Below are 17,699 nucleotides of genomic sequence, written 5' to 3'. Positions count from 1 at the left end.
CTAGCATTATCAGTGTCTGTCTAGCATTATCAGTGTATGTCTGTCCAGCATGATCAGTGTCTGTCTGTCTAGCATGATCAGTGTCTGTCTGTCTAGCATTATCAGTGTATGTCTGTCTAGCATGATCCGTGTCTGTCTGTTTAGCATTATCGGTGTCTGTATGTCTAGCATTATCAGTGTATGTCTGTCCAGCATTATCAGTGTATGTCTGTCCAGCATTATCAGTGACTGTCTGTCCAGCATCATCAGTGTCTGTCTGTCTAGCATTATCAGTGTCTGTCTGTCTAGCATTATCGGTGTCTGTCTGTCTAGCATTATCGGTGTATATCTGTCTAGCATTATCAGTGTCTGTCTGTCCAGCATTATCGGTGTCTGTCTAGCATTATCAGTGTATGTCTGCCCAGCATTATCAGTGTCTGTCTGTCCAGCATTATCAGTGTCTGTCTGGTATCTTTTGAGAATAATTCATGCATTTCCATTCTACTAAAGTTAATAAATAATTGTTTTAATGCAATCAGGTGTTTTTTTGTTGCATCATTTTGTGAGTGAGTACAATGAGTAACATTGAACGATGACTGAATAAATTATATTTTATTATAAATTACATTTTATTATAAAACAAACATTTTATGTTTATTAGGGTGTCAATTAATAATGCTGGATACACCCTTAGAGCTCCTGTTAAATGACTCCTATTATGGCACAGCAGGTTGATATGTACTGTATGTCAGAAGAATATTACGACTTCTCCGATGGTGACTTGTCCTTGTTCTCTTGGCTGTCATCGGTGTCCTTCTTGTCACTCTCATGACCGTTGGACTCCAGAATGTCTGTCTCTGGGACTTGCAGTGCTTCGAACTGGGCATGCTCAGCAGGAAAGTGGAGGGCTGTGGAAGTGTTTGGGCCTCTCCTCCTCCCTAGGCCTTTGGGACTAGGCAGGCTGTGCAGGGAGCTCTTTGAGCCCTGTCTGGAGAACTGAAAGGACAGCTGACGTCTCTGTGGCTTACACCAGTCTTTGGGGATGTTCCAGCTCAACTTCTTGGGCCTCGGCTGGGTACAGCTGTTGCCCTGATTCGTGTTCAGGGCCAGAGCCTCCACAATGGGGGACAGATCTACTGGAGTCCCAGGCTTATTTGAGGCCTGCTCAAGCCCTGTCTGTTGGGAGAAGGTCTCTATATGATTCAGGGGTTGTGGAGCACCAGATAATGCCCCACACGTCCCTCCATCACCCCCATAACCACTATCCCCATGATCATCAGAAAAAGCAGGTGGACTTACCACCCACTGAGGCAGGTCTGTGAAGGACGGCGTACGGGGCTCAGTGTTCAGGGAAGAAAGAGTACTACTAACCTCCCGTAGCGTATCCAGAGGGTGGTTGGGCGAGAGGGGGTTATGGGAGTTAAAGAGGTTGGGTCTGGGGAACAGAGAGTGATCAGGTCCTGGGGGAGCCTGGTCGTCTGATCCAGGGTAGTCATGGGAGTCAGGTCTGAAGGGGAAGAAGGCCTCACTGCTGTGACGTTTGAAGGAGGGCCGAGGAGGAACGAGCTCTGGGGGATCCTGGACGCTGAGAAGCCTACGCACGTGCCCCAGGACTGACGTTTGACGACCATGACGGAAGTTGTGATTGGTGTTGTGGCTGTCCTGTCTGTGAATGTCCATTTTGTCTGCCTCTCCAAACTGAAAAATGCCCGATAGACTGAAAAATAGAGGATATTACAGTGAATACATTAGACTAGATAGTATACCGCTTATGGATATTACAGTGAATACGTTAGTCTAGATAGTTTTCAGATTATGGATATTACAGTGAATAGTAATGGTATTGACTAGATAGTATACAGTTTATGGATATTACAGTGAATACGTTAGTCTAGATAGTATACAGTTTATGGATATTACAGTGAATAGTAACGGTATTGACTAGATAGTATACAGTTTATGGATATTACAGTGAATACATTAGACTAGATAGTATACCGCTTATGGATATTACAGTGAATATGTTAGTCTAGATAGTATACCGCTTATGGATATTACAGTGAATACGTTAGTCTAGATAGTATACAGGTTATGGATATTACAGTGAATAGTAACGGTATTGACTAGATAGTATACAGTTTATGGATATTACAGTGAATACATTAGACTAGATAGTATACCGCTTATGGATATTACAGTGAATACGTTAGTCTAGATAGTATACCGTTTATGGATATTACAGTGAATATGTTAGTCTAGATAGTATACAGTTTATGGATATTACAGTGAATAATAATGGTTTTGACTAGATAGTATACAGTTTATGGATATTACAGTGAATACGTTAGTCTAGATAGTATACAGTTTATGGATATTACAGTGAATATGTTAGTCTAGATAGTATACAGTTTATGGAAATTACAGTGAATACGTTAGTCTAGATAGTATACAGGTTATGGATATTACAGTGAATAGTAACAGTATTGACTAGATAGTATACAGTTTATGGATATTACAGTGAATACGTTAGTCTAGATAGTATACAGTTTATGGATATTACAGTGAATACGTTAGTCTAGATAGTATACAGGTTATGGATATTACAGTGAATAGTAACAGTATTGACTAGATAGTATACAGTTTATGGATATTAGTGAATACGTTAGTCTAGATAGTATACAGTTTATGGATATTACAGTGAATACGTTAGTCTAGATAGTATACAGTTTATGGATATTACAGTGAATAATAATGGTTTTGACTAGATAGTATACAGTTTATGGATATTAGTGAATATGTTAGTCTAGATAGTATACAGTTTATGGATATTTCAGTGAATAATAATGGTTTTGACTAGATAGTATAAAGTTTATGGATATTATTGACTACATTAGACTAGACAGTATACAGTTTATGGATATTTCAGTGAATAATAAAGTTTTTGACTAGATAGTATACAGCTTGTCAGAATTGACCGGAATTGACTTTTCGTAGCAGGCTAGGAAAAAAACAATGTGATTTTGGAGGTATGGCAACAGGAGACTAGGAAAAGGGTTAGGGTGAGATAAAATGTGTCAATTTGACACATAAGCTGTATCCTCTCTAGTCATGCCCTCTTGTCCATCTTCTCTCAGACAGATATCTAGCTGATAAGAAATGGGAGTTTTTCAACACGTGTCCTTGCATACGTAGGACTTGAGTATACAGTTGCGTGTACTGTGTGTGTGTGTGTGTGTGCGTGCGTGTCGTGCGTGCATGCGTGTCGTGCGTGCGTGTCGTGTGTGCGTGTCGTGCGTGCGTGTCGTGTGTGCGTGTCGTGCGTGCGTGTCGTGTGTGCGTGTCGTGCGTGCGTGTCGTGTCGTCATGTCCTCACTCCAACTCTCTGGTGGATCCGAGGAATGAGGGGATGCAGTAGTCGGCAGCAGCCAGCGTGTAGGGAGGCAGAGCGGCAGAGTCGTTCCAGTAAATGTCTTTCGTCATTGGAGGGAAGTTCATGTGCATCTCATCCACCGCGATCAATGACACCTGAGACACACAGGTATTGACTGAATGATCGATTGGCACAAATGACAGATCAATCAATAATATTGGCTTGGGAAAGACATGAAAACTAGTCTGGGTTACTGTGAGGCACTTTGCAACAAATGTTTGGTTGATTGATTGATTGATTGAATGATTGATTGATTGATTGATTGAAAGTAACCTGCAGATTTCTGTCGATACACCAGTTAGCCTCAAAGTCGTCGTCATCCTCCCCAAATGGATTGATGAGCTGCTCAGCAACCTGAAGGAGAAGGGCCTCTCACATCACTGTTCATTATCTCAGAAAAATGTCTTGATAAGGAAGTGAAATCAAACAACTGGCAGTCATGTGACATCGGGGATTACAACGTTGGTTGACAAATGAAATCCCACAAAACACAAGGCGTAGATAATCTTCCTGTCAACAGAATTTGGGTTCCATACTTCCACTTCTTACAAATCCCCCTTTTCATCCAATGAACTTGATTGTCAGACATTGTGCAGCAGCTGTACAGACATTGTGTACTGACACTGTACCCTTTGTAACCCCACATTGTGTACTGACACTGTACCCTTTGTAACCCCACATTGTGTACTGACACTGTACCCTTTGTAACCCCACATTGTGTACTGACACTGTACCCTTTGTAACCCCACATTCACTCTCACAAGACCTTCATAATAACATCACAACCCCAGAACGACAGTACTGTGATTTGATGACCGGGATCTAATTTCCCTGGTTGAAACTAAAAAGGCAAAAAGGTTTGTGGAGGACAGCTGGACTACAATAACAACTGTGTGTGTGTGTGTGTGTGTGTGTGTCATACCTTGAGCCAGCTGGACTACAATAACAACTGTGTGTGTGTGTGTGTGTGTGTCATACCTTGAGCCAGCTGGACTACAATAACAACTGTGTGTGTGTGTGTGTGTGTGTGTGTCATACCTTGAGCCAGCTGGACTACAATAACAACTGTGTGTGTGTGTGTGTGTGTGTCATACCTTGAGCCAGCTGGACTACAATAACAACTGTGTGTGTGTGTGTGTGTGTGTGTGTGTGTCATACCTTGAGCCAGCTGGACTACAATAACAAGTGTGTGTGTGTGTGTGTGTGTGTGTGTGTGTGTGTGTGTGTGTGTGTGTGTGTGTGTGTGTGTGTGTGTGTGTGTGTGTGTGTGTGTGTCATACCTTGAGCCAGCTGGACTACAATAACAACTGTGTGTGTGTGTGTGTGTGTGTGTGTGTGTGTGTGTGTGTGTGTGTGTGTGTGTGTGTGTGTGTGTGTGTGTGTGTGTGTGTGTGTGTGTGTGTGTGTGTGTGTGTGTGTGTGTGTGTGTGTGTGTGTGTGTGTGTGTGTGTGTGTGTGTGTGTGTGTGTGTGCGCGTGTGTGTGTGCGTGTGTGTGTGCGTGTGCGCATTCATGAGTGCAGAGAGATACCTTGAGCCAGCCAGAGTAGAAAAAGAACTGTAGCATAGTGAAGATGGGAACGTAAAAGTCCTGGTCATGCCCTGGGTAACCCTGAGCTGGGTCCAAGAACTGTCTACCAATAATACAGGCAAAGATGAAGGTGTAGACGGCCAGGGTTACTACCTGGAGAGGAGAGGAGGGGGGAGAGGGGGAGGAGAGGAGGGGGAGATGGGGAGGGGGAGAGGGGGGAGGGAGAGGAGGGGGAGAGGGGGGAGGGAGAGGAGAGAGGTGGAAGGAGAGGAGGAGGGAGAGAGGGGGGAGGGAGAGGAGGGGGGAGATGGAGAGAAAGGGGGAGGGAGAGAGGGGGGAGGGAGAGAAGAGAGAGGGAAGGAGAGTTGGAGAGACAAATAGAGACCATGGTTCCACAGGTTGTCTTTGTAGCTATTTACAAGTACACAATGTAAATAAACACAATGTAAATAAACACAATGTAAATAAACACAATGTCAATAAACAGGATTTATTTGCCATGTGACCAAGCGAGTGTTTTCATTGTTGGATGAGACACTCATGGCCAAGTCATTCCATTGATGTGATTTACTGTCTGAGATTACATAGCCTCTGAAAAGTGATCACGATCACGCTGATGGTTTCATTTAATTCACAGCGCTGCTGCCTGAACAGCAACAAATCAGTCGACAAACGTCACATGAAACTTTAATACATTTAGTTTTACAGGGACCTTGAGTCAACATTACTGTAAAAGCTCATTTTCAACTGCAGACCCAGGGCAGGTCATTAGAACACTCAGAAAAGTGTCAACAGATGTCACTGACTCGCCAGAGGTCACACTGGTAATTTGTGTAGACCGCAGAGAGATAGAGGGCAGCTACCCAACTAGCCAATGGCTATAGAGAACACATCCTACCCTCGGGTCCTGCTGCCCCATCCATTACTCTGAACTCTCCATTTCTCTGTAATCATCATGTGGTGTTACAGTAAGCTGCCCTGGACGTGCTCATCACAAAGGGACGGCATCTTCCCTGTCCACAGCTGGTTGGAACCGCTTGAGGGGAAGAGAGGAGCACAGGGCTTATTGCCCACTAGGGGAGAGAGAGGGGCAGATGGGTGGAGAGAGGAGCAGAGGGCTTATTGCCCACTAGGGGAAGGAGAGGGGAGATGGGTGGAGAGAGGAGCAGAGGGCTTATTGCCCACTAGGGGAGAGAGAGGGGAGATGGGTGGAGAGAGGAGCAGAGGGCTTATTGCCCACTAGGGGAGAGAGAGAGGGGAGACGGAGGGAGAGAGGGGCAGAGGGCTTATTGCCCACTGGGGGAGAGAGAGGGGAGATGGGTGGAGAGAGGAGCAGAGGGCTTATTGCCCACTAGGGGAGAGAGAGGGGAGATGGGTGGAGAGAGGAGCAGAGGGCTTATTGCCCACTAGGGGAGAGAGAGGGGAGATGGGTGGAGAGAGGAGCAGAGGGCTTATTGCCCACTAGGGGAGAGAGAGAGGGGAGACGGAGGGAGAGAGGGTCAGAGGGCTTATTGCCCACTAGGGTAGAGAGAGGGGAGATGGGTGGAGAGAGGAGCAGAGGGCTTATTGCCCACTAGGGGAGAGAGAGAGGGGAGACGGAGGGAGAGAGGAACAGAGGGCTTATTGCCCACTAGGGGAGAGAGAGGGGAGATGGGTGGAGAGAGGAGCAGAGGGCTTATTGCCCACTAGGGGAGAGAGAGGGGCAGATGGGTGGAGAGAGGAGCAGAGGGCTTATTGCCCACTAGGGGAGAGAGAGGGGAGATGGGTGGAGAGAGGAGCAGAGGGCTTATTGCCCACTAGGGGAGAGAGAGAGGGGAGACGGAGGGAGAGAGGGGCAGAGGGCTTATTGCCCACTAGGGGAGAGAGAGGGGAGATGGGTGGAGAGAGGAGCAGAGGGCTTATTGCCCACTAGGGGAGAGAGAGAGGGGAGACGGAGGGAGAGAGGGGCAGAGGGCTTATTGCCCACTAGGGTAGAGAGAGGGGAGATGGGTGGAGAGAGGAGCAGAGGGCTTATTGCCCACTAGGGGAGAGAGAGAGGGGAGACGGAGGGAGAGAGGAACAGAGGGCTTATTGCCCACTAGGGGAGAGAGAGGGGAGATGGGTGGAGAGAGGAGCAGAGGGCTTATTGCCCACTAGGGGAGAGAGAGGGGCAGATGGGTGGAGAGAGGAGCAGAGGGCTTATTGCCCACTAGGGGAGAGAGAGAGGGGAGACGGAGGGAGAGAGGAGCAGAGGGCTTATTGCCCACTAGGGGAAAGAGAGGGGAGATGGGTGGAGAGAGGAGCAGAGGGCTTATTGCCCACTAGGGGAAGGAGAGGGGAGACGAAGGGAAAGAGGAGCAGAGGGCTTATTGCCCACTAGGGAAGAGAGAGGGGAGACAGGGGAGAGAGGAGAAGAGGGGGTGAGAGAGAGCAGAGGGAAGAGAGGGAGAGGGGAGAAGGGAGAGAGGGAGAGGGAGTGGAGAGAGAGAGGGATTGGAGAGGGGGAGAGAGGGAAGCCATCCTCTAAAGCAGGGTTTCCCAAACTCGGACCTGGGGCCCTGCCTGGGTGCACGTTTTGGTTTTCCCCCTAACACTACTCAGCTGATTCAAATCATCAAAGCTTGATGATGAGTCGGTTATTTCAATCAGCTGTGCAGTGTAAAGGCAAAAACAAAAATGTGCACCCAGGGGTGGCCACAGGCCCATGTTTGAGAAACCCTGCCTCAGGCTACCACACTGTCACAACCCACTGGGTTTTAAAGAGGACACGGGAGGACAGTGTGAGTTATAGTACACATGGTATGCACAGTGGCTATTAACAGAAGATTCCCTGGGTAAGTGCGTGCGTGCGTGTGTGTGTGTGCGTACATGCTATCCACACCTGTGTGTAGACGAGAGGAATCCCAACCCAGTCATAACCAAAGAGAGTGGAGCACCAAGTCCTGAATCTGTTCATCTCCTAGAGAACCACAGAGAGAGAGAGAGAGAGAGAGAGAGAGAGAGAGAGAGAGAGAGAGAGAGAGAGAGAGAGAGAGAGAGAGAGAGAGAGAGAGAGAGAGAGAGACCGAGACAGAGACAGAGACAGAGAGAGAGAGAGAGAGAGAGACAGAGCATGGGGTTGCACTGAGTTTGCGTTTGCAGCTATTTACACACACACACACACACACACACACACACACACACACACACACACACACACACACACACACACACACACACACACACACACACACACACACACACACACACACACACACACACACACACACACACACACACACACACACACACACACACACACACACACACACAGCAACATGATCCAGACCCTGTTAGGATCACGGTCGTATTAATAGAGGAGACAGGCTCAGAGTTTAGCATAGTGTTAGTGAGGGTCAATGCAGTTCTATATCATTGCATCTCATATCTATTTCCACAAGTAGAGCTGTAAACTAATAATATTTACCGTTGAAGTCAGAAGTTTACATACACGTAGGTTGGAGTCATTAAAACTCATTTTCAACCACTCCACACATTTCTTGTAAACAAACAGTTTTGGCAAGTTGGTTAGGACATCTACTTTGTACATGACACAAGTCATTTTTCCAACAATTGTATACAGACAGATTATTTCACCTATAATTCACTGTATCACAATTCCAGTGGGTCAAACGTTTAAATACGCTAAGTTGACTGTGCCTTCAAACAGCTTTGAGAATTCCAGAAAATGATGCCATGGCTTTAGAAGCTTCTGATTGGCTAATTGACATCAGTTGAGTCAATTGGAGGTGTACCTGTGGATGTATTTCAAGGTTTACCTTCAAACTCAGTGCTTGACATCATGGGAAAATCAAAAGAAATCAGCCAAGACCTCAGAAAAACATTGTAGACCTCCACAAGTCTGGTTCATCCTTGGGAGCAATTTTCAAATACCACATTCATCTGTACAAACAATAGTACGCAAGTATAAACACCATGGGATAACGCAGCCATCATACCGCTCAGGAAGGAGACGCCTTCTGTCTCCTAGAGATGAACGTACTTTGGTGCAAAAAGTGCAAATCAATCCCAGAACAACAGCAAAGGATCTTATGAAGATGCTGGAGGAAACAGGTACAAAAATATCTATATCCACAGTAAAACGAGTCCTATATCGACATAACCTGAAAGGCCGCTCAGCAAGGAAGAAGCGACGGCTCCAAAACGGCCATTAAAAAGCCAGACTACGGTTTGCAACTGCACATGGGAACAAAGATCATACTTTTTGGAGAAATGTCCTCTGGTCTGATGAAACAAAAATAGAACTGTTTGGCCATAATGACCATCATTATGTTTGGAGGAAAAAGGGGGATGCTTGCAAGCCAAAGAACACCATCTCAAACGTGAAGCACGGGGGTGGCAGCATCATGTTGTGGGGGTGCTTTGCTGCAGGAGGGCCTGGTGCACTTCACAAAATAGATGGCATCATGATGGAGGAAAATTATGTGGATATATTTAAGCAACATCTCAAGACATCAGTCAGGAAGTTAAAGCTTGGTTGCAAATGGGTCTTCCAAATGAACAATGACCCCAAGCATACTTCCAAAGTTGTGGCAAAATGGCTTAAGGACAACAAAGTCAAGGTATTGTAGCGGCCATCACAAAGCCCTGAACTCAATCCTATAGAAAATTTGTGGGCAGAACTGAAAAAGTGTTTGCGAGCAAGGAGGCCTACAAACCTGACTCAGTTACACCAGCTCTGTCAGGAGGAATGGGACAATATTCACCCAACTTATTGTGGGAAGCTTGTGGAAGGCTACCCGAAATGTTTGACCCAAGTTAAACAATTTAAAGGCAATGCTACCAAATACTAATTGAGTGTATGTAAACTTCTGACCCACTGGGAATGTGATGAAAGAAATAAAAACGGAAATAAATCAATCTCTCTGCTATTATACTGACATTTCACATTCTTAAAATAAAGTGGTGATCCTAACTGACCTAAGACAGGGAATTTTTACTAGGATTAAATGTCAGGAATTGTGAAAAACTGAGTTTAAATGGATTTGGCTAAGGTGTATTTAAACTTCCGAAGTCCAAGTCTATAATGTTACTCCTCATAAAGATGTCACTATAATGAAGGAGCTGTACTTTAAGAATATTGAAGTCCCAGTAAACAGTATAATGTTACTGCTCATAATACTCAGCATGCCTTGTGTTTAGCAGACAGTCTTGGACTAGTCATCTCTTCCATGACCTGGCCTCAAGGTATCCAGTACCCTGCTGGCTGTTTTTAGGATTGTATCTATCCTTCCTGGATTCAAGGTATCCAGTACCCTGCTGGCTGTTTTTAGGATTGTATCTTTCCTTCCTGGATTCAAGGTATCCAGTACCCTGCTGGCTGTTTTTAGGATTGTATCTTTCCTTCCTGGATTCAAGGTATCCAGTACCCTGCTGGCTGTTTTTAGGATTGTATCTTTCCTTCCTGGATTCAAGGTATCCAGTACCCTGTTGGCTGTTTTTAGGATTGTATCTTTCCTTCCTGGATTCAAGGTATCCAGTACCCTGCTGGCTGTTTTTAGGATTGTATCTTTCCTTCCTGGATTCAAGGTATCCAGTACCCTGTTGGCTGTTTTTAGGATTGTATCTTTCCTTCCTGGATTCAAGGTATCCAGTACCCTGCTGGCTGTTTTTAGGATTGTATCTATCCTTCCTGGATTCAAGGTCGTAACGGTTCAACCCCTGGCTTACAGCTCCTAGGATACAGAGGACGTAGTCTCTGTGCTTGCTCTGTTCAGAGTCTCTTCTGTTTACTGTGACGGGTATGTCCCAGTCCCAAATTGCCCCCTTCCCCTTGGCCCTAACTGCCTAATGTTTGTAGATCTGAAAGGTGGTAGAGTTTCCATCATACAGATGTGCTAACATCACAGGGTTAGAGCAACAGGGAAGGGATAGGGGTTGGACTGGCAAGCTACTGTCACGCTACTGTCACGGTACTGTCATACTGCTGTCAAGCTACTGTCACGCTACAGTCAAGCTACTGTCATACTCCTGTCAAGCTACTGTCAAGCTACTGTCATACTGCTGTCAAGCTACTGTCAAGCTACTGTCAAGCTACTGACATACTGCTGTCAAGCTACTGTCACGCTACTGTCAAGCTACTGTCACGCTACTGTCAAGCTACTGTGACGCTGCTGTCAAGCTACTGCCATACTGCCGTCAAGCTACTGTCAAGCTACTGTCATACTCCTGTCAAGCTACTGTCAAGCTACTGTCATACTGCTGTCAAGCTACTGTCAAGCTACTGTCAAGCTACTGCAAAGCTATTGTCAAGCTACTGTCAAGCTACTGTCATACTGCTGTCAAGTTACTGTCAAGCTACTGTCATACTCCTGTCAAGCTACTGTCAAGCTACTGTCATGCTGCTGTCAAGCTGCTGTCAAGCTACTGTCAAGCTACTGTCAAGCTACTGTCATACTGCTGTCAAGCTACTGCCAAGCTACTGTCAAGCTGCTGTCATACTCCTGTCAAGCTACTGTCATACTGCTGTCGTACTGCTGTCAAACTGCTGTCAAGCTACTGTCAAGCTACTGTCATACTGCTGTCATACTCCTGTCAAGCTACTGTCATACTGCTGTCAAGCTACTGTCAAGCTACAGCCAAGCTACTGTCAAGCTACTGTCATACTGCTGTCAAGCTACTGTCAAGCTACTGTCATACTGCTGTCATACTCCTGTCAAGCTACTGTCAAGCTACTGTCATACTGCTGTCAAGCTACTGTGAAGCTGCTGTCAAGCTACTGCCATACTGCTGTCAAGCTACTGTTAAGCTACTGCCATACTGCTGTCAAGCTACTGTCAAGCTGCTGTCAAGCTACTGCCATACTGCTGTCAAGCTACTGTCAAGATACTGTCATACTGCTGTCAAGCTACTGTCATACTGCTGTCATACATTGAGTATGGTCTGCAGGTCCACACGGTCCAGGCTACAACCTCTGCAGGATTCAGAGCCAAAATGTCTCGTCTGTATCCTGTGGCAGGTAAACTTTATCTATCTATGCCTGTTCAAGCTACTGGCATACTCACATTAAGGATGGTCTGCAGGTCCACGCTGTCCTTTATGCGCCCCTCCGTCCTAGCCCTGGACGCCATGTTAGAAAACCACACCACAGGGATCCAGTACTTCAGGTGGGGAGACTTGACAGCATCAAAGATCTTCCTCTCTTCTGGAGTCATGAAGCCTGCAGGAAGGAGGAGGAGGAGGAGTAGGTGGATGAAGAGGAGGATGGGAGGAGGAGAAGGAGGAGGAGGAGGAAGAAGAGAAGGAAGAGTAAGAGGGGAGGAAGATGAGGAGGAAGAGGAGGAGGAAGAGGAGGGGGGAGAGGAGGAGGGGGAGGAGGAGGAAGAGGAAGCGGGGAGGGAGTTGAAGAGGATGGGGAAGAGGAGGATGAGGAGAAGGAAGAGGAAGAGGGGAGGAAGTTGAGGAGGAGGAGTGGAAGGAGGAGGGGGAGGATGAAGAGTGGAAGGAGGAGGAGGAGGTGGGGATGTAAGTGTGTCAGTGGATGAGGTGTGGATACAGCAGTACTAGGGGAATACTAGTGGTCAGAGGAAACAAGGCGTTTAGTAGGTCTAATTCAATCACTGAATCCTAATGATTTGGCTGGTCCTGGGTAGTCCAAAGGAAGTGAAGAAGGAAGTAAAAAGATGGTCCTAGAAGATCCGGTTACAGATCGTTGTTTAACTCTCACGTCATGCATCCTGTTAACCAATAAAACACTGATGGAAGCGTCTCCCGAGTGGCTCAGTGGTCTAAGGCACTGTGCCACTAGAGATCCTGGTTCGAGTCCAGGCTCTGTCGCAGCCGGCCGTGACCGGGAGACCTATGGGGCGGTGCACAATTGGCCCAGCGTCGTCGGGTTAGGGGAGGGTTTGGCCGGCAGGGATGTTCTTGTCCCATCGTGCTCTAGCGACTCATGTGGGAGGCGGGATGCAATGCACGCTGACACTGTCACGGTGCATTGCACAGTGTATCCTCTGACACATTGGTGCGGCTGGCTTCTGGGTTAAGTGGGCATTGTGTCAAGAAGCAGTGCGGCTCTCCCAAGTCCGTACAGGAGTTGCAGCGATGAGACAAGACAATTTTTTTACTGAAGGTTGAGAGAACACTCTTGACCTGAACCAAACCTGTAAACCAAACCTGGTCGACCTTTGATGTGTATTCTATTGGGGTCAGGTAAGGCCAAGCGCATGTCATTGAGGTACCTGCTTCCACTACTTGGTCCATGACGTTATGTACAGCATCTATCTGTCAATATGATTTTTCCCCTGACCCCATCTATTAGCATTCCGTTATCCCCTCGGGGTCGTACCTGCCTCCACCACATGCTTCCACTACTTGGTCCTGACCCCTGACCCCGTTATCCCCTCGGGGTCGTACCTGCCTCCACCACATGCTTCCACTACTTGGTCCTGACCCCTGAACCCGTTATCCCCTCGGGGGTCGTACCTGCCTCCACCACATGCTTCCACTACTTGGTCCTGACCCCTGACCCCTGAACCCGTTATCCCCTCGGGGGTCGTACCTGCCTCCACCACATGCTCCATGGTGGGGAATCTCTTACAGACGGCGGTGCTGACGGAGCGGAAGATGAGCAGTGAGGTGAGGTTGACGTAGCGCATCAGCGTGCGTCTGAGGAGTCGGCCCTGCTCGTCATGGCCGTGAACACAGCTGGAGATCAGGAACATGAGGCGGTCGGGCCAAGGCAGATTCACAAACTGGTTCCACCAGCGGTTGACCACCAGGGTCACATAGAAACCTGCAGGGAGGAGGAGATATCAGCATCATCTACACCAGGGCTCTACATCCTTCCTGTAGGTTTTAACTCCAACCCTGTTCCTGGAGAGATACCTTCCTGTAGGTTTTAACTCCAACCCTGTTCCTGGAGAGATACCCTCCTGTAGGTTTTAACTACAACCCTGTTCCTGGAGAGATACCCTCCTGTAGGTTTTAACTCCAACCCTGCTCCTGGAGAGATACCCTCCTGTAGGTTTTAACTCCAACCCTGTTCCTGGAGAGATACCCTCCTGTAGGTTTTAACTCCAACCCTGTTCCTGGAGAGATACCCTCCTGTAGGTTTTAACTCCAACCCTGTTCCTGGAGAGATACCCTCCTGTAGGTTTTAACTCCAACCCTGTTCCTGGAGAGATACCTTCCTGTAGGTTTTAACTCCAACCCTGTTCCTGGAGAGATACCCTCCTGTAGGTTTTAACTCCAACCCTGTTCCTGGAGAGATACCCTCCTGTAGGTTTTAACTCCAACCCTGTTCCTGGAGAGATACCTTCCTGTAGGTTTTAACTCCAACCCTGTTCCTGGAGAGATACCCTCCTGTAGGTTTTAACTCCAACCCTGTTCCTGGAGAGATACCCTCCTGTAGGTTTTAACTCCAACCCTGTTCCTGGAGAGATACCTTCCTGTAGGTTTTAACTCCAACCCTGTTCCTGGAGAGATACCCTCCTGTAGGTTTTAACTCCAACCCTGTTCCTAGAGTGAAAACCTACCGGACGGTAGCTCTCCAGGAACAGGGGTGGAAAGCCCTGATCTACAGTAAGTCTAAACAGTATTTTGTCAGGTATGACTACAGTAGCAACCAAGGATGAGGTTTGGGTTGGAAAGCCCTGGTCTACAGTAAGTCTAAACAGTATTTTATCAGGTATGACTACAGTAGCAACCAAGGATGAGGTTTGGGTTGGAAAGCCCTGGTCTACAGTAAGTCTAAACAGTATTTTGTCAGGTATGACTACAGTAGCAACCAAGGATGAGGTTTGGGTTGGAAAGCCCTGGTCTACAGTAAGTCTAAACAGTATTTTGTCAGGTATGACTACAGTAGCAGCTAAGGATGAGGTTTGGGTTGGAAAGCCCTGGTCTACAGTAAGTCTAAACAGTATTTTGTCAGGTATGACTACAGTAGCAACCAAGGATGAGGTTTGGGTTGGAAAGCCCTGGTCTACAGTAAGTCTAAACAGTATTTTGTCAGGTATGACTACAGTAGCAACCAAGGATGAGGTTTGGGTTGGAAAGCCCAGGTCTACAGTAAGTCTAAACAATATTTTGTCAGGTATGACTACAGTAGCAACCATGGATGAGGTTTGGGTTGGAAAGCCCTGGTCTACAGTAAGTCTAAACAGTATTTTGTCAGGTATGACTACAGTAGCAACTAAGGATGAGGTTTGGGTTGGAAAGCCCTGGTCTACAGTAAGTCTAAACAGTATTTTGTCAGGTATGACTACAGTAGCAACCAAGGATGAGGTTTGGGTTGGAAAGCCCTGGTCTACAGTAAGTCTAAACAGTATTTTGTCAGGTATGACTACAGTAGCAACCAAGGATGAGGTTTGGGTTGGAAAGCCCAGGTCTACAGTAAGTCTAAACAATATTTTGTCAGGTATGACTACAGTAGCAACCATGGATGAGGTTTGGGTTGGAAAGCCCTGGTCTACAGTAAGTCTAAACAGTATTTTGTCAGGTATGACTACAGTAGCAACCAAGGATGAGGTTTGGGTTGAGAAGGGCTGCTTCCCAAAATGACATTTAATTTCCTACACAGTGCAGTACTCTTCAGGCTACTTTTGACATAAACTGAGATACGTAAATGTCATGAAAGCCACTTTGTGCCATTCACACAGAAGCACAACATTATTAAGCAACAATCTGATATGCCATGCAAAGCACTCTAGCACCCAAGCAAACCAACAATATCCCACTTTCCCTGCTTTGGTCCGACTCCTAATGATTTCCTTCCATTAACTCAATCACCAGTTCATTTCCCCACTGGAATCAGTGTCTGTCTGAGAGCTTCTGTTATGTAATGGTTGAAACATCACTATCATTAGTTTGTTGCCTGGCACTGTTGACGATTAGTTTGGTTAATTTGGTTGGATAGTAGCAAGCAAGTCAGACAGTTAACGCAGTGTGTTTGTGTGTGTCGGTGTTTGTGCGTGCGTGCGTGTGTGGTGATCGAGAAAGTATTGCACTGTTGTCATTCTGTTTTTAGGCGGCTGATACACATTTGCCCGACGACTCAAACTGAATTCTTCCGCTGCTCCTATGTTCGCTCCATTACCGCGGAGAAGAAACTAACATCTGTGGGTGTAGCGTTTGGCTGGAGCAAAGAGTTTGGGTAGCCAGGCAAGCTACACATGGGGTTGCGGGTGAGGTGGATTTCCCACTTCAAATGTAAAGCACTTTCAGCACATCTGGAAAGCACCTATACAGTATTCAGGTAGAAACAGGCATTCTCATCTCAGCACAGCTCCAGTAGCTCATAGGGTTAATAGGCCGTGAGCTACTATAAACTACTCGGCAAGCATGCGCTGATTTCAACCAGCACTAGTTGTACTGACTTACCAAGCACAAACGTGACTGGAATCTGTTCTGCATACTTGTTACAGTGAAGAGCCAACTTTTCAAAGAAACGCTTTTCAGGGTCTGAGAGAGCAAATCTAGATTGATAGATGTGTTAATTAATTAAGTAACGTTATAGATGTGTTCACATGCAGTTATTAATATATCACAGCGATACAAATCGATTACAGACCCCATCATGCAAAGTCAAATCAAAAGGCTCATATGACACCTTCATTTTGTATTCACAGTTATAAACAGATAATACATAATGTTATAGACTATAAACACACAAATAACATAACAATTATATTAGACATATTTCATATCACCGAGGACTTGTATTTGTGACAACACTAATGTGTTAACGGAAAAACCCATAATAGCTTAATATTATACCTACCTGTAAACGAGGCTCACCAAGGTATACAACAGTACAAAGACTATAAACTCCCGATAAAGCAGTTTATAGATGCTGCCTCTCCATCGCAGTAGAAGTCTATGGAAACCGAAGAACGTGGCGTTGGCGACTTTACTGGAGTACGTCACCGTCATCTTCCTTCAATCTGCTGCTGAAAAAACGACCCGGTCATCTAATTTACACTCAGTTGACAGACACTCCCTTGTCTTTACCGCTTGTGAATGTAGCTGATTTGAATTCATATCTAAAAGGAATAGTTCTGCAGTAAACTACTCTGTCAAGGCAAGCTGCCATGGCACAATAATAACCCGTCAAACCACAAAATAAACAGTATTTCCATGTTACATGCCCACAGTAGATAAGAAATAACGTTATTAAAAACAATAATAAAAGTATACATTTTCCACACATACCTTTTTGTACCAAATCTAAATCACATTGCTTGTTGTTGCTTTAGGTGTAATATAGTGTATTCCTGAACCGTGAGTCAAGATTGAGCAATCATCAGGTGACCCGCCCTGGCCACATTTAGCTTGTTGTCTGTCTGTGTCTGTCTGTCAGTCCAGCTGCCGGTGCGCTCCTGGCTATGGCTGTCTGGGCAAGATGCGCACCATGTCATGGCGGTTGGAAAAAGGTGCGCACTATGTCATGGCGGTTAGAATAAGATGCGCACTATGTCATGGCGGTGGAATAAGATGCGCACTATGTCATGGCGGTGGAATAAGATGCGCACTATGTCATGGAGGTGGAATTAGATGCGCACTATGTCATGGCGGTGGAATAAGATGCACACAATGTCATGGAGGTGGAATAAGATGCGCACTATGTCATGGCAGTGGAATAAGATGCACACTATGTCATGGTGGTGGAATAAGATGCGCACTATGTCATGGCGGTTGAATAAGATGCGCACTATGTCATGGCGGTTGAATAAGATGCGCACTATGTCATGGCGGTTGGAATAAGATGCACACAATGTCATGGC

The 17,699-nt window shown here is 46.3% G+C and overlaps 2 protein-coding genes across 3 annotated transcripts in view; one reads left to right on the top strand and one right to left on the bottom strand.

Annotated features, from left to right (window-relative positions):
- Positions 1-514, top strand: part of nots (nothepsin) — a 19,308-nt gene extending 18,794 nt beyond the window's left edge. Inside the window, exon 9 of the mRNA XM_055905585.1 lies at positions 1-514. This exon is cut by the window's left edge and continues 2,262 nt beyond it. The gene's annotated coding sequence lies outside the window, so the exon portion shown is untranslated.
- Positions 515-612: 98 nt separating this feature from the next.
- Positions 613-17,311, bottom strand: LOC129838538 (bestrophin-3-like). Of its 2 annotated transcripts, none has more exons than XM_055905583.1 (10): positions 17,128-17,311; positions 16,697-16,862; positions 16,297-16,391; positions 13,478-13,711; positions 11,982-12,136; positions 7,799-7,876; positions 4,939-5,091; positions 3,683-3,763; positions 3,353-3,504; positions 613-1,696 (listed from the first exon to the last, which is right to left on the bottom strand). In XM_055905583.1, exons 2-10 carry the CDS (start codon positions 16,846-16,848, stop codon positions 739-741), a joined length of 2,058 nt encoding a protein of 685 aa, XP_055761558.1. In that variant the 5' UTR covers positions 16,849-16,862; positions 17,128-17,311; the 3' UTR covers positions 613-738. The 2 variants fall into 2 exon arrangements, with proteins under 2 accessions (XP_055761558.1, XP_055761559.1); XM_055905584.1 differs by having other exon boundaries at positions 16,697-16,859.
- Between the last annotated feature and the right edge of the window lie 388 nt (positions 17,312-17,699).

This window comes from Salvelinus fontinalis, chromosome 39 (genome assembly GCF_029448725.1).
Source record: "Salvelinus fontinalis isolate EN_2023a chromosome 39, ASM2944872v1, whole genome shotgun sequence".
Taxonomy (NCBI): Eukaryota; Metazoa; Chordata; class Actinopteri; order Salmoniformes; family Salmonidae; genus Salvelinus; species Salvelinus fontinalis.
Note: the sequence above shows the minus strand (reverse complement) of the source record. Positions and strands in the feature narration are given on the sequence as shown.